Below are 27,776 nucleotides of genomic sequence, written 5' to 3' on the forward strand. Positions count from 1 at the left end.
TAACATTATTATAATCATTCATAGATCATGTTCACCCAGGTTCTTCTAAAATCTACATTACTGAGTCAACTATAATTACTGAGTCAACTATATTTAGCACTGTTAGAAATGGATGCACTCTTTCAGGCCACGGAATACAATACAGTAGCCTGCCAAGGTGGACTGAAAACTTAAGGTCTCATTAACATGTGATAGTGGTTAGTTGGGTCCATGTTCATGTGTCAGTACCAAATTGCCTATTTAGAAAACTAACAAGCTGGCTTCGTAACAACTGAGCATAGATGCTGTACTAGAAATCCTAGGTTCTCAACTATCGGAATAATTTTAAAAAACAATATAAATAAGTTGGCAGTATTTTATATACTTGAAAGTCCATAATTTCCACGTGTTTTCATTCTAGCCTTGTAAACTTAGAGAACACAGTTACAGTTATACACGGAAATGAAACAAATTAACAGGTTATATTTCCCTGTCCTGATTTTGTTATTGAAGTAATTTAATATTGTATGATTATTTTGTAGTAAAACTTTTTCTGGCAAGTCTTACCTGGAATTAAAAAGTATTTAAAAGTTAAAACAAACTTACTAGCAAAAAAGAAAAACTGTTTGTTCTAACAAAATTTATTATGCAATAATTACAAAGATTAAAGACTCTCCCATCTCAAATAAAAATAACTGTTATAATTACACACATAATACAGTACCTTATAGAGTGATTCCAATAAATATCACAGGAAATACAGGGCATTTTCAATTGGAGAGACAAATACTTTCACCGTGTCTGACATAGGAAACCCTGTTCACATAACGATCTGCATAAGGTCATGCTTTTAGTAACAGTCCGCCTAGAACTGTGCCAAAGCAATTCTTTCAGAATGTGAAGTACCGGGCAAACCACTCCTGGCGCTGGGGATCTGGAGAAGCCACCGGGGAAGCTTCACTCTGAGGAGGACTGAATTCATAAAAAGAGAGACATGTAACCCAGCATTAAGCTGTTTTGCAAAATGAAGGGAAAAGCACATAAAACATCAGTGCAGATGAGCACAACTGGTTCCCTACGTTAGGAGATGCATTTTAAAGATCTGCTACTTCCTCTACACTGGACTGTGTTCTCCACTCCATGAGAGTGCAGCAGCAGCTCAGATGAAGTCCGTGAAGGAGGAGCCACATTACAACAATTACAAGAAACAAAAAAATCAAACAGTTGAGAAAAGTCAGGTGACCTTCTTGGAATAAAAAAGTTCAGGAGGAACTGTAGGAAATAAGAGAACCAGGTAACATTCTTCTTGTTCAGCACCTTTTCTCGTTTAGTTAATTAAAAAAAATTTTTAGAATCTGACACAAGCATTTCTTACAGATGTGTCCTTAACTATAACTAAATTAAGTAACTAAACCATGGTATAATATTTTTATATATGTATGTTTATATTAAACTTTCATAATTCCATAAGCAGATACTCTAGGGGAAAGGAGTACATTAAAATGCCAATTTCCCCTCCATCTTCAAAGTTATATAATTTATACTTATCTTAACTCTAACTAAAGATTCTTTGGGCTAGTTAAGAAAATAAAAGGATCCCTACCGTCTTTGGGGGAAATTACAAGGCACGCAACAATGTGTAATGGAAACTCCAGTAGTCATGTTCCTTGAGCCCATGCACATGCATCTTACTGATACCTGAACATACCCATGCACAAGGGAAAATAAGCAACACAAAATATTTAGCAGGAGACACATTCAAAGGTGTATTTGACTATTTTTCATTCTTGCTATTTTTTTCTATTTAAAATAATGTCATTAACTAGTCATTAATCACTTAGCCTAGAAAAAAAAAGTAGTCTACCTGTATGATTATTACTAGTGACACTGAGACTTAGTAAGAATAAGTCAAAAAATAAATTTTAAAATAGCACAAGATCAGTAATAGTAAGGTAAGCACAAAATGACAGCACTTTCTGACTAATTATTTAATGGATAAACAATTGGATTTCATTCAAATTTTACTTGTTAATACATTTATTCAAGGACTCTGAGATAAAACTGGAATATTAATTATAAAATTTTTTTCCTACTTCTGTCATTAAGTTCCCAGAGCTTATATATTTTTTATTTTGGCAATAAGTGCATATATATTTATAAATAAGCAAGGGAAAAATAAACAGATAAGAAACAAAAGCCACTTAATAAATAAAAAATATCTTGAATTTCTGTAATAAGGGGGATGGCTTATTAATGAAAAACTGGTGATAATTCTAAAAATGAAGCACCGGTCCATAAATACAAATATTAAAATTCTAAGCATATGAATTACATTAGTACCTCTTTAAGCATTTAGAAAATTGACAAGGAAACAGAAAAAATCTTTTTAACAGAGTTAAAAAGGAGTTCTCTAGAGAGGTGGTGAATATATTTTGAAAACATTTCACAGTAAAATTTCTTTTCCTAGGCTGTTCTTAAAGTAGTAGATTTCTGTAATGTAAGAAAGTAAATTTCTCAAGTTAAAAAAGAAAAGAAATCACTGGTGAGACGGGGCTCACCTCAAAAGTGTCTTGGGCTCTTTGGGTGGCACTGGCTGTGGAAGTGGTTTGCTGCTGTTGAACTCAATATCGTGGACTGGAGAATTAGGAATGGGATCCAGGCGGTTAGGATGTCCATTGCCCACTCCACCAGATTCCAGAGCACTTAGATTGGGAACACTCACAAACCTGTTTGTTGGTGATTTATTGTTCTTCTTCTTTTGCTGTATTAAAAATAATACATGTGAGGACAGTCCCTGCATAAGGACGAATGAGAAAATAGGAACAATAGAAGATACAAATTTGGCATGGGAAAATTTCGGAAGCTGGATGTTAAGATGAACCACTGTTACCCAAAGTGCGGTCTGGGGATCCTTGGAGGTGCTCTTTATCTACATGGAATCCTCACAGACAGACATGCTGCTAGGTCAGAAAGAATGAGGAAGAAATGTTTAGGAATGGTTCATGGGGAGGAGAGGAGGGGGTGGAAAGAAGGCCAAGGGATAAAGAATATTGGGAGGAAAAGGGAAAGGGGGAAACAGCAGATCTCATGGATACCATGAGGTTAAACGGGTTTAGGCTAAAATTAGGAGAAGGTGAAAAGTTAACGTAATTTTAAAAGAGAGGTCTGTGAACTTTAGCCATCTGTCAAAGGGAGGCAGTCCTTGCCTGGAAAATAAAAGGACTGAGAAAATGCTTGGCAAAGTAGTTTGAATCAAATCTCACATTTCTACCTAAGACTTAGAGCTGACCTAGAGAAATAATTTGGTTTTAAATTCACTGCATCATCTCTCTGAAGAGGGAAGATGAAATCTGTATACTTAAGTCTCAATTACCAATTAATTGGCAGTATTACCATTAGCTCACAATCTTTGAAAAAAAATTAAAGGTTATAAAACAAAAGCGGTCAATGTTTTTTTCTTTTAATTGGTCTTTAAAATTGATGGATGAAAAGAGCAATACAATTTCAGATTATTAAAATCTATCAGCTTTCAAATCATTAACTTTAGTCTCTATTCATCTGTAGATTCAATGAACATCATCTTGCTTTGTGTAATAAAAATTAACATAAATGTGTGCTAATTTATGAAATAACTTTTTGCAAAATGATTCCAGAGTTTGAAAAAAATGCAATTAATAGACAAGATGGTCCTTTTCCTTTGCTTATAATGATCTCAACTATCTAGACATTGTCCTTTGTCATTTTCTGTGAACCACAAAGTCTCTGAAAAGAAGCCTATTTTAGCATAACTGCAAAAAGAAAGGAAGAACAGTATCTTCTTCAGAATTATTTGTGAAAATTGAGTCCCTAATTTACAAAGATGTATCTTTAGCATTTTCTTGTTCTAGTCATGAGAGGGCATAATTAAACCTACTTAAGGTTTCTATTTTAAGAAATCAAAAGTATCATTGGTAAAGTTCTACAGTAATGGTTTTGTGGCTAAAAATGTAATTCCAATAAAATAGGTAAAAAGGAAATATTTCTAATCTTGTTTCAACAAGTCTCATAACCTAGCTTTTTAATTAAAAGCTTATTTCACCCTAAATAATGAATTTAAAAACTGAAACTATATTCATTCATTCACCAATCTTTTTTTTGAGAGGCCTTTATGTGCCAGACACTGTTTTGGACTCCGGAGATACAGCTATAGGTTTCCTGACTTTATTCATTCCATTTTGCAAATCATTCAAGTCATTCTGTTTTAATAAACATTTAAGTTTAAAGTTTGGAGCACTTTAAGTTGTGAAGAAAGGATAGATTCCATCTTCTTAATAGAGAAGTTTTATGAGCTTTGAAAGCAGAAATTTTTCTGGCTAAGGGCCTAAGAGAAATTAGATATGATGTGCAAATTAATTAAATCTGAATCCAAAACATAGCTTTAGCATGGGCATTTTTATTTCTACTACTGATTCCTGCTAAAAGATATGTAATCCCTATAAAGCCCATATACATAATTATTCATTCTTTATTACTTGCTTTATTCACTAGAATAATTTGTAGTAACTTATAGAAAACATGATGAAATTTTGCAACTGAACAAATATTTACTTAGTACTCACTATACCTATAGCACTATGATGGGAGTCATAGGAAGCTCGGGTACAAAGATGTATAAGACTTAGCCATGTCCATTTCATTTATCTGCAAGGCTCTTCTATCTGTCCTAAGACAGCAACAAAATGTAAGAATAGGTCATGTTCAATTTTAATTGTCAAGAAAGGTGATTAAGACTGTGAGAAGTAAGGCCCTTCTCTGAAGATTAGTGGGCAACAAAATACATGTCCAACCCAAGGCCCATTAAATGGCAGGCCTTAAGTCAGGGAGAGCTGTTGGGTATACAGGGCTTGGGGTACTTTTCAAGACCCCATAGAGGACAGTGAACACTAAGGAAATGACAAGAAGTTATCCTGAAGCGACTCAGAAGTGAGTTTTCTTTTTTTTAAGATATAAGAAAACAAAATGGTATAACCAAGGTTTTATAATATTAATAAAATACTGTTTTAAGGAATATGAATTCTCAACAAATAAATGAATATTATTAGCATCTCATTTGAAAATGAGTATATAAAGAATTCATAGATTTTAGTCCTAGATTATTAAATTTAAGAAAACATTTTTGGAAGCTTTATCTTCTGCTGCTCTAAATAGTTTATAAAAATTTTTATCAAGTTTTAAACCATACTCCTATTTTACAATGTTTACAGCACATACCTTAGTCAGTGGATTAATAACACCAACAGTAGGACTTGAGTTAAACACTTTGTTGAAGTTAGTTTCTCGATTGACTAATTCCAGCTGATAAAATTTATTATCCTCCTATGAAAAAGAATTACAAACATTTCTTAAACATTTTCTACTGAATATTTAAAAACTTCATTGTATAAATGCCATTTCATTCAAAATTTAATATAAAACCTGAATGAAAATTTATATACCTTATTCAAAGATTTCTAGACCTGTCAGGTCTAGAAATCTTAGAAATCTTAAAGTCTGCTGGTGGGTAAGTTTTCAACACATTTCAAACCCTGTGCTCCGGGATTCTTCTCTACCCTTTCATACCTTCTCCCTCCAAGGCTAGAGCTAAATGTTTTATTTGGCCCATCTCTTTTCCAGAGGGCTGACTGTGCATTTTGAGCAGGCTTAACCTGCATTCATGGAGCTGCTCTGGGCATGGCTGAGTTGTTTCCAGACATGAAGATGGCACTATGGTATATCATTATTCTTGAGTACTGGAGAAGTATTTGATCTTGCCTAATCTCCTCTGTGAGACGTCAATGTATTACAGCAATGGTAACCACAGAACAGAGAAACAGTGAATGGCCCATGCAGAGATAAACCCTTTGCCTTTGGCTTCACCAACAGGTGCTAATTGAACAACCAGACTTCCTATTTGTAGGAAGTAAACACATAAGTGAATGGATCACTGTGTGTGTGAAAGGCAGGGTTGTGTGCTCTAGGAGAACTAGATTTTCAACCCCCTCCTAGTTACCACTGACCATCATTAATCTCAGCCCGTGTGCCTCACAGTCCACAGACTTAGGGTGTAGTGAAAAGAGTGTAGACCATTCCCTGGCTAGAATTGGAAAATCAACAGCTATTTCTACCATAGATGAAACGTAGTAATACATTTGCTAATTTCATATGTAGAATATAAGGTAATTTTTCATGACTCTACTGTTGTCAGAGACAGAGCAAGCTATGATGCCTGTGCTCATGTTCACAAAGCTTGGAAAATTGGGTGGTTATTGGGATGAAGTAGCACATATTCTGTCTTTCCAATGCCTGCTCCTGGGTTCCATCTATGAACCCCAATCAACTACCTGTTGCTTTTTGGCAGGAACTTCTAGTCCCATACAACAGGATGGCTTTCCTAAATGCTAAGAGAAATAAATATGTTAAGGAAAAAGGACTTCAGAAATAAATGCTCTTAGGCTCTCTTTGCATGCTAATGTCCAAAGTTTTCATGAAGAGATCAATGAGTAAACAGAATGATTAGCATTCTATTTCTAGTTTTACTGATTTTTATTTGTTAGTGGCAGTAAAAAGCAATATTTTCATTACTGATCAGGTCATATAATTTTAGAAGACTCTGAAATGTTTTATGAATTTTAAAACATCTGTGTTTTTTTAATTCTTGAGGAATAATGACTTTAATGAAGGCAGTGTATTTATTGTTAAATCTGTATTTTCTTCCCTGATGGACTTTTCAGAGCCGCTAACATCTCAGTGTGCACTGAGACTCTCAAGACAGAGCCTGTAGCTTTTCTTAGGCTAGAACCCTAAGAAAATAGAATCCTTTTTCCATGAAGTATGTCTTTGGATCAGGTTTTAGTGGGACACACTTTAGGAAGTTAACAGGACTAACTGGAAGTGTGCAATGCAGGCTTGTGCATGTATGTGTTGACCATTCTTTCCCATCCAATTCTAATTCTACATGTACAATACACACACACACACTTCAATAGTATATTAACTGTACACTGGCAATAACATTATTAAACATTCAATATGTATTAAAAAGTATTTCTTTTTAAAAATTACTGAAAAAAGACACAATCTCCTTACCATAAAACCAAATTTAAAATTACTTTGTATTTCTTATCCTCATTCATAAACATTTTAATAAACGTTCAATCACAATACATATATTTTGTACTTTCAACTTTTGTTTAGCATTACTTAAAAATATTTTCTCATGTTTTCCCAATCAACAGTCTACAGATTACTAACATGGTTACACCAGAACCCCCTACCCCCCAAACCCAAACAACTTACCATTAGTTTCTTTATGACCTGATCTCTTTCTGTAAGCATGGCTTTTAATTCTCCAATCATCTGTAAATCTTCTGGTTTTGATTCTCTCATTAGATATTTTTCTTCCATCTCTTCTAGTCTAAAAACAAGAAAACTTTTCATTGATATGATGCAGACATTCTTTTGCAATGCCTATATTTTTCAAATTGGTTCAGTTGAACACACAAAAATTTAAAATCAAACTTTTTCCGTTAAAACTTGTAAGCATAATAACATGATTGCCTCAAGAGGTAGTGTTATGAAAGGCTCTCCAAGTGCAGATGATGTTATTAAAGGCTTTGCAGATTACTTTGGAAGAATTCACTCATTTTTAAGTCATTTAAGTGTATATGGGAATGAGGTGAGGTATGCTCTGTAGAAGAAATAATATACTGAATAATACTAACCTAGCAATGCAGGCTTGATGCTGGAAATGTAGGCTTACTATTAGGAGAACTTACCACTTATACGATATTGTGTGATGACATAAAGTTTGTTAACATATATAAAAAGGACAGAAGATACAGAGGAAAGGGGTACAAAGGACACACACATATGACATCATTCTTTCCTGGTTTATGGGAAATGCAGTTTACAAATTCTGCATATCAGTTAATACACTGAATATATAAACTGGAAAAAAAAAACCCCAGTTCATCAGATAAAAGAAGAATCATATTTCCTTCTAGGCCTGTTCTGCCCTGAATGAAATGAGAAGGTAATAGAACTAAATGCCACTGAAGACTCTAGAATAGAGGCCATTTTTTATGAGCAGAGGTGCCATGGACCCTGCAGAGTCTAAGAATATAGCACAGGGCAGAATGAAGAGGACGCAAATGGAAACTGCTAGTGTAGTTTGAAAAAAAGCACTCTCGATTTTAGAAAATTCAAATAATTAGAACAATCTTAAAACTTGTTTTCCAAATACGAAGAATAAACTAAGCTCAACAAAATTATGGTTAATGAAGAGTCACAGAAAAATTTATTCAGTCAACAAATATTAAGTAACTTCTAGATGATCTATCCTCTAGGTATCAGTGATCCACTCCCACCCTCCAGTTCCAGAGGCATACCAGAATCTGTGCATTTGAGTACTTTTAGTAAATTCCACTAACTCAGCTCAAGCCAAAGACTTGGAGATAACATTTTTGGCTCCCTACCCAGCCCCATGGCTAAAGTTCTAATCTGGGAAGTAGGGAGGTATGAGGGAGAGGAAGTGTGGGGTTAGGGAGTGACTCTCAGGATCAGTTGGGACTTCGTCAGTTCAGTGTGAGGCTAGTTTCATTATCTTCACTTTTGTTCTTCTGTGACAATTCACTGAGCTCACATAAACTAACCTTGCATTTTATCATGATGTGGCATTATATGGGCAAAGTTTTATATTTTATGGGCAACGGTTTTGAAAAGCTTGAGAAACGTGGAAAAAGGCATTTGCGTTTCATACCAGAGTAGCCACAAGATGTCACTGGAGTACTTTATCAGTAAAAACAAGGTACAAGATTTTTGAACTGTTTCCTGCAGCTGAACAAAAATACTTGGTAGTAAATGGTCACTAAAAAACTCAATTTAAAGCCTTATTTAAAACTATGATGTCTTAGAATAATTCTGAATGTTGCTTTTAAGTATGGAAAATTCAGAAAGCATCTTCTTGGGGTGTAAATAAATACATGTACTTCATTTGTAAAGTTAAAAAAAACAAAAACAATAACTATTATGTCTTTTTGTTCCAGTACAATGAGAAGTTAAGGTAAAGTGAGTCTAAAATAGTCAGTTACTATCCCTGAACCACCTTTTTTGCATAATAAAGGTCTCTGAACTTAAATTCCAGTGTATGTTTTTGTTTAGTTTCAACATTCTTTACCTACAAAATTATTATCAGTTAATCTTCTCCACAAAATACCTTTACAGCACCAAAAAATTTTTTAAAAGATACCTGGATAGTAAAGGGAAAAAAATAATTGATTAAACTGAAGAAACATCCATATAAACACAAATGGGAAAGCATTAAAGGAGAGAACAAGTAATATGATGTAGATTTAACCTGCAAACATATTCCAAGAATTATTAGTCTTTCAAAATCCTGATGGGGGAAGCACACTTCGTCCTCTTCTGATGCCCATTCACGCCAACACCGGGCAGTCAACATTTTCCCTTTCAGTTGCCCCACTCAACTCTCTAAGCCAGCTGCTTCCCAAAGACTAGGTGTGAACGACTAGTGATACAGGAGACAGTTTAGTTTGTTCTCCTTTAATCTTTCTGACCACAAGGAGAAAGTCTGTTAGGTTCTGTGTATCTTGACTGGTCTTCATAGCATATATGCTTATTACGCTGTTTCACAGCACTCAGGCAGGCCTCAAGCATCAGTGCTAGCCAGGATCTAATAACACTGTTGTATTTTCACAGAAGTCACATTTATATAGTTATGGCTTAACTTCTATTTAGAATAATGGGTGAAATTTTTCAGTAGTGATAATGGTTTTACTGCAGAGTTAAAAATTTAACAGGAAAAGTTGATTAAGTTAAAACAAGTCAATTAAAAATATTAAGACAATAATATCATAGGTAGCCAGAAATGACCAAATTCCCAAAGGCTGTTTAGGAAGGATTAAAGCCTGGGAAATAACTGCCTTGAGGGAACCACACAAGTACATACAGACTTTTACTCAAAATACAGATTCCCATTAGAAGTAATACAAAGAGAGGACAGACAGAAGTAGAACATATAAAACTACTAATTAGGGCCACTGCTTGATTCTCCCCAGGCACGCACGCCCTGATTTTTTTTTTTTTTTTTTTTTTTGGCTCTGAGACTATATAGGTCAGTGTCTATGGCTCATGGATAACACAAACCAAAAATATGAATGCATAAAAAGCTGTATAAAAAAGTTTCCCAGTTGATAGTCCTTCCACACTTTTAAAATAAATGACAAAAAAAAATCAGTAAGTTGAGATTTTAGAGCCAAACAACAGTATTATTAGTCACTAATGACTAATTTCTAAAATATGACTAAATTCTAAAATAGTCATACCTATTTTAGAATTTTAATTGTATAAAATGAAAGAACTCTAGTATACTATCTCCTACAGCCTTAAGGTAAAGGAAGTATAGTAATTCAAGCAGCTTAATGTCAAACTTCTCTTTCCCATAAATTACAGGCACAGATTCAGACTTGTGACAATAGAACGACTTCATCCTTACCTCACAAGATTATGCAAATAAGCTGTATGGTATTAGGGTATTATTATAACTATTAGGGTATTATAGATTTAAAAAACTCAAACAACTTTTAAGGAATAAGTAATTCTGGTGTGGTGGAGAGCTTCTTTTTAATCAGGTATTACTGACCTACTTAAAGTCCAAGTACAGAAACTCAAATGTTTCCCCCAATAAGAAATTACCTTTTGGCTTCAGTACAGTGAGAAGTTAAGGTAAAATAACCCTAAACAATAATAATCTCTGAACCAAATACCTTTTTTGCATAATAAAGATCTGCCACGACTCCAAGTTCTGTGTATATTTACATTTAGCTTAAAGTTCTTTAAAACAGCCCATCCTCATTTGCTTCTAAAACAAAAACCACGACATATTTCTTAGATACAATGTTTTTACTAAGATACTATACCACTCAAGAAAATAAAACAATTTCTGTAGCGTATCTGAAAACCTAAGTAGACTTTAATACCCAGCACTAGAGGATTTCTAGTAATAATTCCGTAAGAGACACAGAACTCTTACCACCATTTCAACGATGTTTAGAGGGTACAGTCCCTCCTTTAAACTTTTGTCCCCATTTCATTTCCCTGGAGTCCAACAAGGTTTGGGACAGGGACAGAAGCAAGAAATGTCCAGCTGCTCCAGAGGCCCCTCAGCTGCAGGCTTCAGGTGGCAGGCTGACCCGTGCCCCTCCCGTCCCGCCACCATACCCACTGCCAAGAATCCACACCAGTCCCTCCACCATACCCACTGCCAAGAATCCACAGGGCTTTGCCGATTTTGAAGTTTTAAAGTCAGCATGCAGTTGATTAGGAACTTCAGTAGGGTACCCTTAGTTCTCTGAAACAGGCTGAGAGTAGTTCAAAAGTTGTTCTCCCCAGTTCCTTAAACTGGAATGGACCCTCCCTGCTTTCCATCTGTTTAGATCCAAACCACTCAGCAGATCCCAGCAGGCTGCATCTGAGGATATGCGCCAGAAATATCCACCTGTCTAAAACTGTGCTTTTCAATATGGAGGCCACTAGCCCATGTGTGGCTATTTACATTTAACTTAATTAAAATTAAATGAAGTTAAAAATTCAGTTCCTTGGTTGCGCCAGCCACTGTTCAAGTGCTCAACAGCCTCTGTGGCTAGCGGCTACCATACCAGACGGAGCAGACACAGCATATTTTTGTTATTACAGAAAAATCTACTAGACATTGCAGCCTAAATACAGTTGTATATGTGTTTGTTTTTAACTAAATGAGTAGATACCGAAGACTAGAGGTTAATTACATAATGACAGCAGGTGAAGAAAGAAATATGGTCGGTTAGCATAGACCTAGTTGAAGTAGAAAACAAATGGTAGATCTAGAAAAACAGATAAAATATTTGACTTATGAGTCACACTAATCCTTTGATTAAAAATGAATATTAAAATACTAAATTATCTTCTATCTACTGAAAGTTCATAATGCGCAAAACCATAAAAAACGGAATAAAGTAAAAACAAAGATATAACCCTTACTCTGTAACGTAACATTCCTAAGGAGACCGGACACACGGACAGAGGTTATTCTTTCTGTGAGCATGTTTTCTCAGAGTATAAAGAGGGCGATACCAGGATTTTAGCCTCTGCCTGATAAACAACACTGTGGTCACTGGGGTTCACTGTAACTCATCTCTGCAAAATGCCTGAGATTATGAGCTTTTCAACACGGCAGGTGTGCAAGCTCTTACTGCAGCCCACAAGATTTAAAAATTAACCCCAATACCTGCAAACACCCAGAATCACTGTGACTGGGGAAATGACTTCATGAGTCTCTTTACCATTTCAAGGGTAACTTTATGAAGTGGTAAATATTATAGGGAATCCTCAAAGATTTTATTTGTGAAATATTCATTGAGTGCCTACTGATGTGAAAATTCTGTATGTGTCCATTAGAAAGAACACCTCACCTCAGAGGCCTCTGAAGTAAATGCCAGTGACTGGGGGTCTGTTTTCTGTTTCAGCTGAAGTGAATGTGGGCATATGTGGTACAAATTTAACAAGACTTACTGGGAGGCTTAGCTGGTTAAATGGATGAAATGCAAGATGATTTTTAGATTGGAGGAAGGTAATAGGTAGGAATGACATAGAAGCTTATTCTAGACTGTAGAGGATAACACAGGAGACTCTTAGAAGGAAACTGTGAGCATCAGTGTGGCTGACACAAAGGTAGCAGACAGGGAATACGGGTGACTGGGATGAGGCAGGAGACGGCACACTGGAGTTTAAGTTTGACTTTGACACTGAGGGTAATGGGATTAAGTCACTATTTTGACTTTATTGAAGTATATGGAGATATTTATATTTTTTTATGAAGGCTTTTTAATTGATTGGAAGAGGAGAGACTGAAAGTGAATAAACCATTGCAGCAGCTTAGAGTAAATTATTTCTGAGATAACTTAAACTGGACCACAGTTTAGGCCACAGAGATGGAGTGAATGCCAGGTGCATTAGCTATAGAAGTTTATAAGTAAGTGTGTAGGAAAGAGAGGGGCTATTAAATATTTTTTAAAACATAAAGCAATAATTAGAACTTTGGGTTTTAATGATATTGGAGCTACTATATATGAGTACTAACTTTGTGATGTTTTACATTTATTGATTTTTAAAATCATAAAACAATCAAATGCTTGTTGTAGGAATTCAAACAATGTGTAAGTAGAGTATATAAAATAAAAAGGAAGTTTTTGCTCTTCTCCATCTCCAATACCTCCTAATCCAGTCCACAGATGGAATCACTACCATTAAAGTTTGTATTTGTTTAAGATCTTTTGATACTTTTGTAAAATATGTATTATTAGTGTATATATAGGATCATAATAACCCCATTGGTCACCATATGTTCTTTTTACTTAATATTACATAATGGGTATCTTTTGAGTTTTCACCATGGCATGATAGGTTCATGATCCTGAGAGACAGTCTTAGGACAAATATTATCCTAGTAGAACCACAGCAGTAGCAGCTCATAAAACATAATTGTTCAACTGCCTTCTTGTAATTAAAGAATACATCATATTGCAGTTACCATCTGTAAATACAGCACTTAAGTTTTCTTTTTAAAGTATCATTTAATTAGATTCAAAAGACTAGCTAATCTGAGGTTAGACACAGTGCTCCTCAGTTTATTGTCCACACATGAATTTTCTTTAATATAATGCGACTTACGACACTTGTAAAGCTGCATTTATTTCCTTGAGTAGCTCGTTAGTCTTATTAAAATCTGCCCGCATGATATTTTTCTCTCTGAGGTGGTCTGCTGTCATGACATCCAGCTCTTTTTCAAGTCTCTTGTTTAAATCTTGTTCATGCAACCTGTTTAATTTATTTTTAGTTAAGAAAACGTTATTCTGAAGTCGAGCTTTCAAAACTTTCTATATTCTAACAGATTTGAAATGGTTTTAGGTATAATATACAGAAAATTAGTGGAAACAGCCTAAAGTAAAGTACTTACTTTGCTCTAATCTTCTAGCTTGGTAAAGTTGTCTCCTTTAATGCTTTTTAAAATAACATTTTTAAAAGATTTTAGTTAATTACATACAATTTCCAAAGTTAGTGAATGTATATACATCTTTCAAAATATAAACATTTCTTCTACATCCAAATTATAACATAGTCAACAAATAAAGTAAAAAGTGGTCCTCAATATCTTACTAGAAGGCTATCTAGTCATAAAAATAGGCATGTATTGCTAAATACCATTGCAACAGTCTTTCAGGTAACACTGCAAATTCCTTCTGTGGTGACTGAAGGCATACCTCATCTGTTGGTTGGATTCACTTCTTATTCTGAGAATTTCTTTTCCCTTAAGTTCCAATTCTTTGGTTAGGGCATTTATATTTTCATGAAGGTGCTGTACTTCCTTATCCAAGTCTGAGATGTGATGCTCTCTGTGCCTTACTTCATCTTGTAGATCTGTTATTCTACTCATGTGCTCCTTACTCTGAAAAATACAAATAGTTCTTAAAAGTTTTCTGCATATTTACTTTCTGTGTTTAAGGGAAAGAAAATGACATACTGGAATGTCAAACGTAAATCTGACATTGCTTCAAAAGCAAACTGCTGAAATAAGGGAACCTCGAGGCCTCCTCTATTTTCATAATCAATATACAAGAAGTGTTTATATGGATGCCACAGGGCCACAGGGGACCCAAAAGACCATATAAGCACATCTCCCTCATTTTACTGTTGAAGAAACCAATACCCAAGAGATGATTTGTCCAAGGATGATCTATAATCAATGGCAGAGCCGATATTAGAATACAGGGCTCTTAAGTATTCAATAAGTTACATGGTCTTGCAGTAAAATGCTGCTGCCATCGCCCTTTAATTTAAAAGGACCTGCATCTATGGAGGCCATCCCAGTATATACACATCCCATTGCTTAGAAGACTTTGTCTGCTTCATGCCGGTCTAGTAGTTATCCTGTCTGACAGATAAGCTCCCTTCCATTTTCCTACAAGTCACTGTTTTCTGCAAATTCTGCAGGCCTAGACATTGTCAATTTCAGCAGCAGCCTAGTTGGAGAGAATATAAGTTCCCTCCATGGTTATAAGGTGGCTCATTTAAAACTTTCTAGTAATGAAGAAAAATTTGAGCTGATCATTTAACATATTTGAAGACTAACAAAGTGAAAGTCATAAGTAATAAACTAATAAACAGGGAATAGCCTTCATTGTACTATGACTAGAAATCCATTCATCCAGACATACATTCAGGATCACAAACCATCTAATTAAAGAAAGTACACTTGGCTAATGAGCAAAATTTAAAAAGTGTGAATAGTAGCTGTGCTAGTGACATGGACATATAAATTATCTTTTTTTCCTAAGGACCTGTTACTTCAATAGCTGTGCTATCTGATATGGCTGTTTAAATTAACTGAAATTAATTAAATAAATTAGTAAAATTTAATTAAAAATTCAGGTCGTTGGTCACACTAGACATATTTGGCTTGTGACTATCATAGTGGATAGCACAGATACAGAAGAGGTCCCTAATCATGGGAAGTTCTACTGGACAGACACTGCTGTTTTATAGTATTCTGTTTTCACTCTGTATTATTTACATTTCATTGTTCACTCAAGATGCAAATAAAATTCAAAATATTCAATTAAAAGGTCATAAAATAAACCATTATACTAAAGTTGAATTACCTAACTCCCTTTAAAAATAAAACTCTTTAATATAGATAGTAAGTAATTACTAGTGAAAATACTAGTTATTACAAAATAATTTTCAGAAAATTGTGAACATTCAAATCTATTCGCATTTATTTAAGACATCACAGAACAGGATGTTCTTTACCTGTCTTCTGCTGAGATCTATACTTCTCTCTAATTCCATTTTAGCAGCGGCCAATTCTTGATGATGATGATGCCGTAACACATCAATTTCAGCTGCATGTTGATGGTTTAGTTCTGAGCGTAAAGAAGCTGGAATCCAAGGAAAAAAAGATTTCGTGTATTTTTAAAATATTAGTATTTTAGATAAACATCATAAAAGAGTATTACTTTTTAAAATTAGGACACATATTCCCATTAAAATATCATAGGATTGTCTATGCCTCTTAAAATACTACATACTATCATAAAATATAAATTTAGAGGTCATCTGGCTTTGAAGAGGGTAAGAAAATTTTCAGCTGCTCAAATGGATCAAGGTTTTCTATATATGTTTTCAGTTTGCAAGTAAGGTGCTAATGGAGAGGAAATTTTTAACTCTTCTCACTCACTACTAGAATAACACATTTTAGGGTTGAATGGTACTATAATGTATATTTAGGAGGCAACTTCCCACCCACGTAAGACTTCTTCCATGATATCCCTCAAAGATGTTAAGCACTGTCTGGTGATTGTTCTTAGTGATTTCGAAGTCATTATTTTTATCTGAATTTGAGGTTATTTCATACAATCCACACTTACTGAATGCCAGGTACTATACTATGGGAGAATAAAATACGACCCTGTTCTTATAATTGCACAGGCTAGAGGGAAGGGCATCAAGGAATTAGGTGGGATATCAGAGATGAACATTATAATGAAATACAGTGTTTCAGTTATAATGAAAGCAGGGCGGTGTAAGAACCCAGATTTCCTAGGAGAGGGAAACTGGGGATGCTATCAACAAAGGAATTGTCACAGTAACACAGTCTAAAAGACTGAGCTGGGGTTCTCCAAGTGGAGAAAGATAAAAGCATTCAGGAAGAAGGAGTAACATATGCAAAAGCAGAAAGAACCAGCTCTGTCAGACAAGCTATAAGAAGTTTGGTATGGCAGGCACCCACAGAGCAAGTGGTCATACTGGAAAGAAAACGGAGCCCAGCCTGAGAAAGTTTTAGTACAAAATGATTTTCACTCCATGTTTACATTCATGGTCCTCAAACTAAGATGTGTGTGGCAGTGTGCCTGAGGGACTTTTAGAGTACACATGATCATCTTCCAAAACATGAATTTTACATGAAGATTTTTGGAAAAGCCACTGTTTTTAATGTTAACACTGAATATATGAGTAAAATACAAGTTACAAATTTCAAAGCTGAAACATGAGACTTCAAAGAAATGCTGTGCTTGTAGCAAGTCAACTTAGGCTCCTCCCGAGACCCTCATGTAGAGCATAAATTCAGTTTCCCCTGCTGTTAAGGGCTGCTTCAGTGGAAAAATTGACAGGACCTGGTGAAGGATATGAGGAATCACTGAAGGATTTAAAGTGGGGAAGTCACATGGTGAGATTTGAGTCTTGCAAAAATTAACCCAACTGGGGCTTCCCTGGTGGCGCAGTGGTTGAGAGTCCGCCTGCCGATGCTGGGCCCGTGGGCCGTGGCCGCTGAGCCTGCGCATCCAGAGCCTGTGCTCCACGACAGGAGAGGCCGCAACAGTGAGAGGCCCGTGTACCGCAAAAAAAAAAAAAAAAAATTAACCCAACTGGAGTTTGGAGAATGGACTGTGGGAAGGAAGATCAGCAAGAAGGTTGCGGTAATAATCCAGGTGAGAAATGATACAACCCTGAATTAAGGGTGGCGAAAGGATGAAAGCAGAGGAAATAGATACAGAGAATATTTAAGAGGAGGGAATAACACGACATGCAAGCAAAAGAAAAAAGGTTGAATGCATCTCCCAGATTCGTGGTTTTGGCAACTCAGTAAACAGTGATATCATAAATTCAAGTGGGAGGTATGGGAATGGAAATATATTTTAGACCTGAGGGAGATGGTGAGCTAATATTTTAAAACAGAGTGTGAGTTAGAATATCTAACAGTGTAATAAGCAGTAAATAATATAAATCTAATTCACAAGGAAAGCAGATTGGTCTAGAAATACATATTTGGAGTCACAAGCACAACAGATGGCCATTGAAGCCATAGATGTGTGTGTAGAAATAGAAACAATACAATTGGAAAAGAAGATACACAAATGGCAAAAGAGCACATGGAAGAATGTTCAACACCATTAGCCACTAGGGAAATGCAAAGTAAAATTCACAATGAGATATCACTACACTCCTACCAGAATGGCTAAAATAACAAAATAATGACAATATCAAATGCTGGTGAGGATGTGAAGAAACTGGATCATTCATACATTGCTGGTGGGGATGTAAAATGGAATAATCACTCTGGAAAACAGTGGCAGTTTCTTAAAAAACTAAACACACCATTATCACATGACCCAGCAACTCAACTCCTGGGCATTTATCCCAAAGAAATAAAAACTTAAATTTGCACACAACTGAAACCACACAGATGTCCTTCAGTAGGTAAAGGACAACAAATATGGTAGGCCAATACCATGGAGTACTACTTAGCAATAAAAAGGGACAAACTATTGATACATGCAACAACCTGCATGAATCTCCAGAGAATTATGCTGAGTGAAAAAAGCCAATCTCAAAAGGCTACGTATCGTACAATTCCATTCACAACATTCTTAAAATGACAACATTATAGAAATGGAGACGAGATTAATGGTGGGTGCAGGGAGTGAAGTACATGTGGCTATAAACGGGCAGCAGGGATACCATGGTGATGGGAATGTTCTGTGTCTTGACAGTATCAATGTCAACACCCTGGCTGTGACATGCACTTTAGTTTTGAAAATGTTACCATGGAAGGAAACTGGGTAAGAAGTTCAGACGATCTCTCTGTGCTATTTCTTATAATCTCATGTGCATCTACAACTATCTCAAAATAAAAAGTTTAAGAAACCACAAAAAGTCTTTTGTCTACAAAGACAAATGTATTTAAATCATGTTTCAGTGGATACAAGTTCCAACACTTCGCCCATTTTTACCTCTCCTCGGGAAGAGGAGAGGACTATAACGACTTGGCCTAGAACTCCCAGCAATAGTAGAGAAGATGAATTGGGTCAACTGGTTTTCCCTTTGAGGCCCCAAATATTCAGAACACTTTGGTCTTCTTTTCTCAATTCTTACTTGGAAAAGAGTGTGCCACTGAGGTGTGACAAAAGACGTCAAAAACACTAGGAGAATTTGGAAAAAAACACAAACAGAAGGAAAATGAGATGACAGGAATAAAAAGTCATTGAATGACACTAAAAAACAAACAAAAAATCCTTTAAATACATACTCAGTTTTTCTTCCAAACTCAATTGATCTCCTATAAAAACTATAGTGATTTTAATACCTCAAAGATAAAAGTCCATTTAATAAAAATTCTGGAAAATATCCAAAGAGTCAGACCTAGACATGACTTTTCTCATTAAAACAAAATCCTTAAAAAAACCCAATATGATGATCTAGTCTAAAGACATGCGGCTCCATCCTTATCTATTCCCTTCAGTCACTGGATAGTGGGAAACCTGAATGTTCTGACTCCGTTTAGTCCCTTAATGACAAATGGAAGCACCATTGGGTGTTGCTTACACAGCCAGAGTATGGAGAACGTTGAGAGGACCTCAATTTACTGTTTGTGTTCTATCCATTCTACTCTGCCATACTTGCTCCTTCACCCAGTAGCTTCAAATAAAATATGAACAACACTTAGAAGTTCATTTTGATGTTTCAAAAATTAAGAATAAAACTTTGTGATTTCTTGTTGAATTTTAAGTTAGAAGGATGTAAAAATAAATATGACAGGATTATAATCTTTTCAAAATACCAAGCATAGCCTTTCCTTCATCTTCTAATTCAAACCGAAGCGTCTGAAGTTCCTGTTCCATTTCTGTCCGGAAGCCCTCCATTGACTCTCTGTGTGCATCTTTTAATGACTGAAGCTCTGCAGAATGTTTCTGTTGTAAGTGATTTTCAAGAGCCTAGAATGAGAGAAACATATTCAAATTATTATGCTAGAATATAGGGAAGGAAATGGAAACAAAATAGAAAAATTACTAAAACTCAGTTATTATTCGAGGAAAACAAGTCTTTTTAATTCATTTTCATGAATATTAGATATAAATGATCATCATTAGAAAATAAATTAGTAGGTTCACTTCAGTAGAATAATCATCATGAAATCAGGTTGAGTCAATATACAGTGTTCGAATTGGGATACAGACCCTTTACCTAAGGCAGTTTTCAAATAAAGCTGTTTTCTGAAGCTGCTAAGGGACATAAACCACCTAAAATGAATGAATACTTCCTCTGTGTGCACAGACTTAGACTTAGGAAAGAGGTGGGGGAGGGCAGATCAGAAAAGATCTTCTGATCAGGAAAAGAGAGATGAGGGCTTTTCCTACTCCAACCTTAACAAAATTTTTGTAGCTATTTTCTTTGCTCCTGCATTTGTGAACAGAAGCAAAAGCTAGAGGAGGCAGCTGGAAAAGTGAACTAAAGCCCTTCATATGATTAATTTTAAAAGCCTAGCCAGAGAGAACACGCTACACGTGGCCAAGACGAAGAGAAGATATATGGCCACAAGAGAAAAAAAACAGAGCTCAGGGTACTTCAAGTTTAGAGTGAACTGTAGCACTCAGCCAGGAAGGGTTTTCCTTACTATAATCTATAACATGAAAGGCTTCTGAGAAAGATACCACATTCTAACTAAGGCTGTGTTTCTTCAACCACTACTCTAAAATGCTGCTTTTAAAAATTATTTGACTACTTATGTCCTTTCTGAAACGTACAGCGTAAGTTCCTTTGGATACAGGTAAAAATAAAGGACTTCTCGTAGAGACAACATGACGCAGGTAAGCTTGGCTACCTAATGACAGACAATAAAACTGCCAGTTCCGATTTCTTTTGAAAAATGATTACAATTTTGAAAAGACTGAATGTGTAAAATTAAAGCACTGATGTGAAAGCTTACAAGTTATCACAGTTCACAAATGGAATCCAATGAATAGATTATTTAGTTAATGCGAACAGGTCGAATTTTTAACCAAAGGAACTTCCTTGATTTTCTGGACAAGATCAATAGACTACAACTTATTGTACAGGCAAATGAGTTGTTTTTAAAAGAATATGACTTTTTTGTTTTAACAATCTTTAAATAACATACCATTTCTTAAAATAGTATCTATACCCAAATAATAACTGTAATAACTATACATGGTGAAAATTAGTTAGTAACACTTTTTCTATCAAATCTTTATCTTTATCCATAAGGTCCCTAGAAGAAATTGAAAAATACAGTGTTAAGAAGTGAACTAAACCAAAATTAATCACACTAAGGCTATGTCAAACTAACATTTTAACACAGAACTAAATAATGGATATGGGGCAATTCTGGCATATAATTAAACAAATAATGTATCTTTTTAAGTATTTTTTTTAGTGATTTATTTGTATCACTACTTTTCATATAGCTGTTAGGGCTGTATATAGGGAACTATACTATTTTAAAATGTCTCCCATTTCGATTCATTGTGACTTCTGTGCATAAGAAAAAGTATGAGGGACAAAAATGTGAGATTAAAAAATATAAATTCCTTGGGTACATGTGTCTTTTGTAGATCCAGACTGAAAGAGAAAAATTAAAAATTTGATGAAAGACTATTGTAAGTTCAAGATAGTATTAAGTGATTACAGTGGTTACAACTAAATTTATTTCATCACTGCTAACATATGACAAGCCAGACGGTATATTAGTTTCATCATGAACTTGGCAATATCATGGGAAACAGAAATAAAATTTGTCTGCTATAGGGTATAATTAGTGTCTGTGTTTAATTACTGTGACCCCCTACAAGAAGTCATAGCCTAGAAAACACAAATAAAGCAATATATAATTTTTTGGAGCAAAAAATGAACTCTTTAAAATTAGAAGGCTAACAATTATTAGGCTGTTGATTACATTTGAACTTATGTCACTTTAAACTTACTCTTTGTTCCTTTTCCTTTTCTTCTTCCATAGTTTGAAATGCAAGGACATGTGCTTCTTGTAAAGATTTATGTCTTTGTTGATGCTGTTCCTCTAATTCTTCAAGCTCTTGTGTAAGTCGTTGTCGTTCTTGTGTAAACTGGACTTGCAGTTGCTGCAAAGAGGTCTGAGACTGGGAAAGCTGCATCTCCAGATTGTGTTTCAGCAAGGAAATCTATGCCACAGAATGGTACACAAAGAAGAATAAATACAAGGCATGTTTCACATATTGCCTATCTAAGGAAAAAAACATTTCAGAGATACTAACAAGAGCAAAATAATTGCCTTAACAAAATGTCCACTTAAAATGTTTTATAATATATCACAGATAACTAATCTTTAGGTATTACCACTTTTATTGTTTTCAGTGATTATCCTAAAAATAGACTGTTTTAGTGGTATTAAGCTTGTAGACTCTCTAAAGAACACTGCAGCCCACATTTTAAAAATACAACAAATACCTGTGCTGCACTGCAACAAAAATTCATGATGTGAAACAAAAACAAAGATGCTAACGTATTTACTAGGTTATGGTCACTTTACGGAATCACACTATCTAGTATGAGAAGTTAAACTGCTTATTTTTGAGGCAGCAAAGTTGAGTAGTTAGGACTGTGGGCTCTGAGTTAAAATTGTAGCTCTGCCACTTGTCACTGTCAATACCTCACCAGGCTGTGTCAGAGGGGAGAGTGTTACTACACACAGTTCACTCAGAATGGCCCCTGCAACGTAGTAAGTGCTCAATGAAAGCTAGCTAAGATTATCTGAGGATTAAAAAACTACACTTTAAAAGATTTATTAGTTTATAATTTAGAATTCTTATATTAAAAAAGGTTTTTATTTTTGAATTTTGATTTAATTCAAAGGATTTCAAACTTTCAAGCTTTTTAAAAATCACAAACCCCTCACAATCCTCCAGTTACAGCCTTCTAATAATGACAGGTGCTTTTCATTCACTATGGAAAACTGATTTGTCCCTCCTTTTGAAAACAGACAAATCACCCTTAATATGTCCACATTGCTTCTATGTGTTTTAAAATACTTAAATTTAAGTCCATTTTAAAGACTAAAAGCACAAAATACATGCATCTGTATGTGTGTGTGTGTGTGTTCATTTACACATTTGTTGAAACCAAATTTTTATTTGATTTATTTCTCTTCTAATATACAGGAAACTATAAACTTGAAACTAGATAACTCAATCATATTCTAGATGTCTGAGGCTAAGGGGAACTTAAGGGAACCAGATAAAAAGGTGTCAAATGTGTTCCATTAAATAACTTAAGATACTGTGTTTATACACAAGTAAAACCGTTTCTGTGGCCAAGAAAGCTAATGGAAAGAGAGAACTTTAAAGTGAGTTTTTGTAAATGAGAAAAGACTTTCTTTCGATTGATGGAAGGCAGATATAGTCTGCCTCACATGTCTCACCAAGGAAGGTACCTGGGAAAGAAAGATAAAGGGTGGAGAATCACCAGAGATGCAAAATAAGAAAGAAAAGAAAGAAGGAACTGGAAGACAGGAGAGGTCAGAGGTCAGCGGCTGGAAACAGTTACAGACTGTAGTGAGCTTAGGGTGGATAACAGCTGTCTGGAAGGGTTTTGAGCAAAGTTATACATCAGGATTAGTTGTAAAGGTTAGCACGTGCCTTTGTGTAAAGGGTCAAGCACCGGTGAGAAATGATACAACTGACATATGTTCAATCTGTTTTTTTTTGGGTTTTTTTTGCGGTATGTGGGCCTCTCACTGTTGTGGCCTCTCCCATTGCGGAGCACAGGCTCCGGATGCGCAGGCTCAGCGGCCATGGCTCACGGGCCCAGCCGCTCCGCGGCATGTGGCATCTTCCCGGACTGGGGCACGAACCTGTGTCCCCTGCATCGGCAGGCGGACTCTCAACCACTGCGCCACCAGGGAAGCCCTGTTCAGTCTGTTTTAACGTATTTCCAAAGAAGTAAGTTTACCTATTGAAAGTTATATGAATTCTACTTATTAATTTCTACATAAGCCTAAGATTTCAGAGGTTATTTCATACGTTTGGAGTCACTGGTGAACTGCAACACTCTGACCCCAGGCAATGCAACTCCCTACACCTCTAAATGGCAGTGGCACTCCTGATTTACAGCTCAAATAAACCCTGCAAGTGTGAAAACTGCAGGAGAAAGCAACAGCTAAGCCTTATTTGTGGAGAAGGAGGACCAAAACAAATTATACTATGTGATTTCTTACCATTTTATGCAAAGAAAATCAGGCTGAAATGAATATTAAACACAATCAAGAAAGAAAAAACAAATCATAAAAGGGTAAAAGACAATAAAAATGTTTGTGAACCCTGATGTGTAAAGTGACAGAGCCATTTTCTTCCCAGCTAGGCGGTTCTTGAAATAGAGAAGGCACCTAGCCACTCTCTTCCCAAGCTCAACCCTAGTCCCAGACCCAGCACAGGGACCCACATGACTACCTTGTCTCTGGTGACAACTTGTTAGAACACATATGAGAACATTAGGAAAAGACTACTGTTACATGTAGAATAATGACTCATATTGTCAAAGCTGTTATCTGGCCACTGGCCACGTGAGGACTAATCTACCCAGTGAATGAACTGCTCACCAGGCCATCTGGCCTGGTACGCATCTGTCTCCACTCAAAGAAAACGGGCATGATTTTCTGATGTGTACACAGGCACTATATGGGCTAGCAGTGGCCCTGGATTCTGTCCTCCAATGAAGTGTGCACTCAGGTTAATAAGAAGCCAATCAGTTCACAGCAGTGTAGCTTATTTTCTGAAATACCTACTTCAAAAGTTCACTGTGTCAAAAAGAGCTCCCACATGTTAATTTGACTATAATTTGACTCACACTTGAACCATTTAAGGATGAAATTTATCAAGAATTATAACATATTATGAAGTACCACAGTAATACAACAGTTATACATTTAAAATCTAAGCACACTTTCCAACCTCTCAAGCTTAAATAAAATACACTTAAATATTTTATATCATAATATACTTTACCTTGAAAGAACTCCAAAGTAATATTTTTCATTTTAGGATATATGATTAATCTTTATTATCTATACTCAAGAAAACATAAAGTATATGCAAAAAGACATTATCATGCAATTTAGTGTTCAAGTATACTTAGTTTATATATTTTATATTCTTAATTTTGAAAGCACACCAAAATAATATTAAGGCTATCTAAAAATCTTTGGATTCATGCTCAAGACAGTAACATGAATTATAAAAGCAGGAAGCCTTTATCATGCAATGCAGCATCAAAACTTACTTATTTTGTTCTTTTTACAAATTAATAAATTAGTAGATTGCATGCTATTGTCAGCCTTTATTCAGCATGAAAATTACATGGCACTTTAAAGACAGAAATGAGCAAAGCAACGTAAAATGAACTAATGTTTTATAGCTATAACTTAAAACAGCAGAGTTTAGTCTACTTTACAGAAATACAAATAATATAAAATTTCATTAATTCAAAATAAAAGAGAACGGTAGATTTTGCATTAAATACTTTTGGTAACCTTGATCAATACTTTTATTAGTATTATAGAAAGGCACGTGTTGAATAAATGAGAAGAAGTAGTTACTTCAAATTATATTTTCAAATTATGAAGCATATGGTACTAGTTTCTACACATTTGTTACAATTTTAAATCTTAAGGCTTTTTATTTTGCTGATCTTAAATAAACCAAAGAGAATATTTATTTCAGTAAAAACTTTAATCCTAATTAAAAAATTCTAACCACAGCAGTTTAGATATGAATTATATAATATATTCTACTGATCAAGGAGGTACCAGATACTTTCAAACAATTTTAAAAGCCAAACTTTGCTGATAGTGATTGCTACCTTCTGATCTCTACTATTTAAAATACTATCTTTTTGAAAATAAAGTGTTGTAAAAATTTCAAAAAGACAAAACTAAAAACATGTGCATACATTTTTCTGAAGAAGGGAAAGCTTTACCTACTTCCTACAAGGCAGTTTCACAAAGATTCTGTACCTCTACAACGGTGCCTGCAGAAATCCCTCAAAATAGAAACTGAAACGTCAAATCTGAGGTACTGGATATGATAGGATGTCAACATGAGATATGTCATTAATTATGTACATCCTACGTTTCTGATGCACTGTTGGGTTTTTTCCCCCCTTTAAAAAAAATCACTCTTATTACAGAAATGAAAGAATATAGAAAGTATACAAATAGTTTATCCTCGAAACAAAGCATTTCTTGAGATAGTAAATGTAATCTGTGGTTCTCAAACCTGGCTGTATATCAGAATTATCTCTGTAGATGTTAATAAATGTACTTGCCCAGGCCCTGATCCCTGGATATTCTGATTAAATAGGTCTGGAATTGAGCCCAGGCTACCTAATATATTTTTATTCCTAACTAACAAAGTAATAAGTGTTCATTGTGAAAAATAATTTTTTTAAATAAAGTAGTTTATAAAATGAAAGTGAAAGTCTCCTTCCTTCCCTTTTCCTTGCCAAATTCCAATCCCTAAGGGTAACCAGTTTTACCACTTTGTTATCTCCCCAGACTCTTACGACTTATTTCTCTTTTGATATAATTTCCTGTTTTGCTTTTTTTTTTTTTTTTTTTACTACATTGTGTGTAAACGGGTGGATGCTTTCCACCATGTAGAGAGTACAGCTGCCATGACATGACAAAATATTGGCTATGTCTTACACACAAAAGTTACTTGGGGTCCCCAGGGCACACCTCAAGAGACCAGTGCTTAATGTCCAAGGTAGCTGGAACAGAGACCCATGGGGCTGCTGATTGGGACAGACATTCCCTATGTCTTACACAGAGAAAGAAACACTACTTCATTTGTGAAACCATGAGAGAGGCTGTCCAGACCTGCAGGTGTTGCTATGTGATGGAGTGGCTTTTCAAACACTCAAGTCTATGTAGCTCCCTTCAAGATGCGTATACTCATGGATTTACTCAATGACGGTCAATGATTTCTCCATTAGGGAGGCCAACAAGTTTGGTTTTAGAGGTTTGTTTTTCCTTGCACGGTGACACTTCTAGGGTACATAACCCATAACATGTAGGCATGCCCCATTCTTTTCAATGACTACATATAATGCGAATGGCAGGCACTGTTTCTTGCCTCCCCAAGTGCCCATCTCCCCCTTTTCCTTTCTTCCCAGTTAGCTGAACTCTTGAGTTTGTTCACGGACTAAATGGAAATCCCTATCTTCAAGGTGGTACGCCCCTCTCCCAGCACCAAGGAGTGAATTGTGACTGGGATAAGAAAGTCACGGTAATCTAACTCTAAGGTCATATCACTCTGTTTTAGTTAATAAGCTCAAAGGAAGTATGTGGGGAACTTGGGGGGGGGAGGGGAAAGACTTTATTTCCTGATAAAAGTAAAAAATGCTTAAGGAGAGTCTCTTGCATTAGCACAGTTGTTCAAGAACATGACAGCTGGAGCTGTAGCAGCCATGTTGCAACTATGACATGACAAACTTGAGGTCCAAAAGTTAACACATTGAGCATGGCAAAGCAGAAGTACAGAAAGTACCTGAGCACTTAATTATCTTGACAGCTTGAGCCACTGTCACCTGGGTATTCTGCTGCTTATAGCCAAATGTATCCTAATAGACATCATTCCAAAGTATAAATACACTATAATTACTTTAATTCTTACTGATGGAAATTCAGATCATCTCATCTGGTTTTGCTATTATAAACACTGCACCAAACCACCCCCCCCCAAAAAACCACAAATGGTCTAAATGCACACACATATGAGTCTATCAGAAAGCTGCACATAACTCTCTTTTAGTTTCATAGATGACTTTAACGCACAGCCACAGTCAAGAACCACTGCCCCAGAATTCATAAAATGAAAGACTCTGGCTGGTTCTCTAATGAC

General features: G+C 35.4%; 1 protein-coding gene across 3 annotated transcripts in view; it reads right to left on the reverse strand.

Moving 5' to 3' along the window:
* Positions 1-659: 659 nt before the first annotated feature.
* Positions 660-27,776, reverse strand: part of FAM184A (family with sequence similarity 184 member A) — a gene marked incomplete at its 5' end in the record, with an annotated part of 119,950 nt that continues 92,833 nt past the window's right edge. The window contains 9 exons of one of the 3 annotated variants that reach the window (XM_082668584.1): positions 660-951; positions 2,538-2,740; positions 5,230-5,334; positions 7,294-7,411; positions 13,723-13,869; positions 14,313-14,497; positions 15,862-15,989; positions 19,670-19,823; positions 21,831-22,043. In XM_082668584.1, the coding sequence (XP_082524710.1) occupies positions 870-951; positions 2,538-2,740; positions 5,230-5,334; positions 7,294-7,411; positions 13,723-13,869; positions 14,313-14,497; positions 15,862-15,989; positions 19,670-19,823; positions 21,831-22,043 (1,335 nt within the window). In that variant the 3' untranslated portion in view covers positions 660-869. The remainder of the gene's footprint in view (positions 952-2,537; positions 2,741-5,229; positions 5,335-7,293; positions 7,412-13,722; positions 13,870-14,312; positions 14,498-15,861; positions 15,990-19,669; positions 19,824-21,830; positions 22,044-27,776) is intronic. The other 2 variants (XM_082668585.1, XM_082668586.1) reach the window with 2 other exon arrangements.

This window comes from Grampus griseus, assembly GCF_964374135.1.
Source record: "Grampus griseus genome assembly, chromosome: 13".
Classification (NCBI taxonomy): domain Eukaryota; kingdom Metazoa; phylum Chordata; class Mammalia; order Artiodactyla; family Delphinidae; genus Grampus; species Grampus griseus.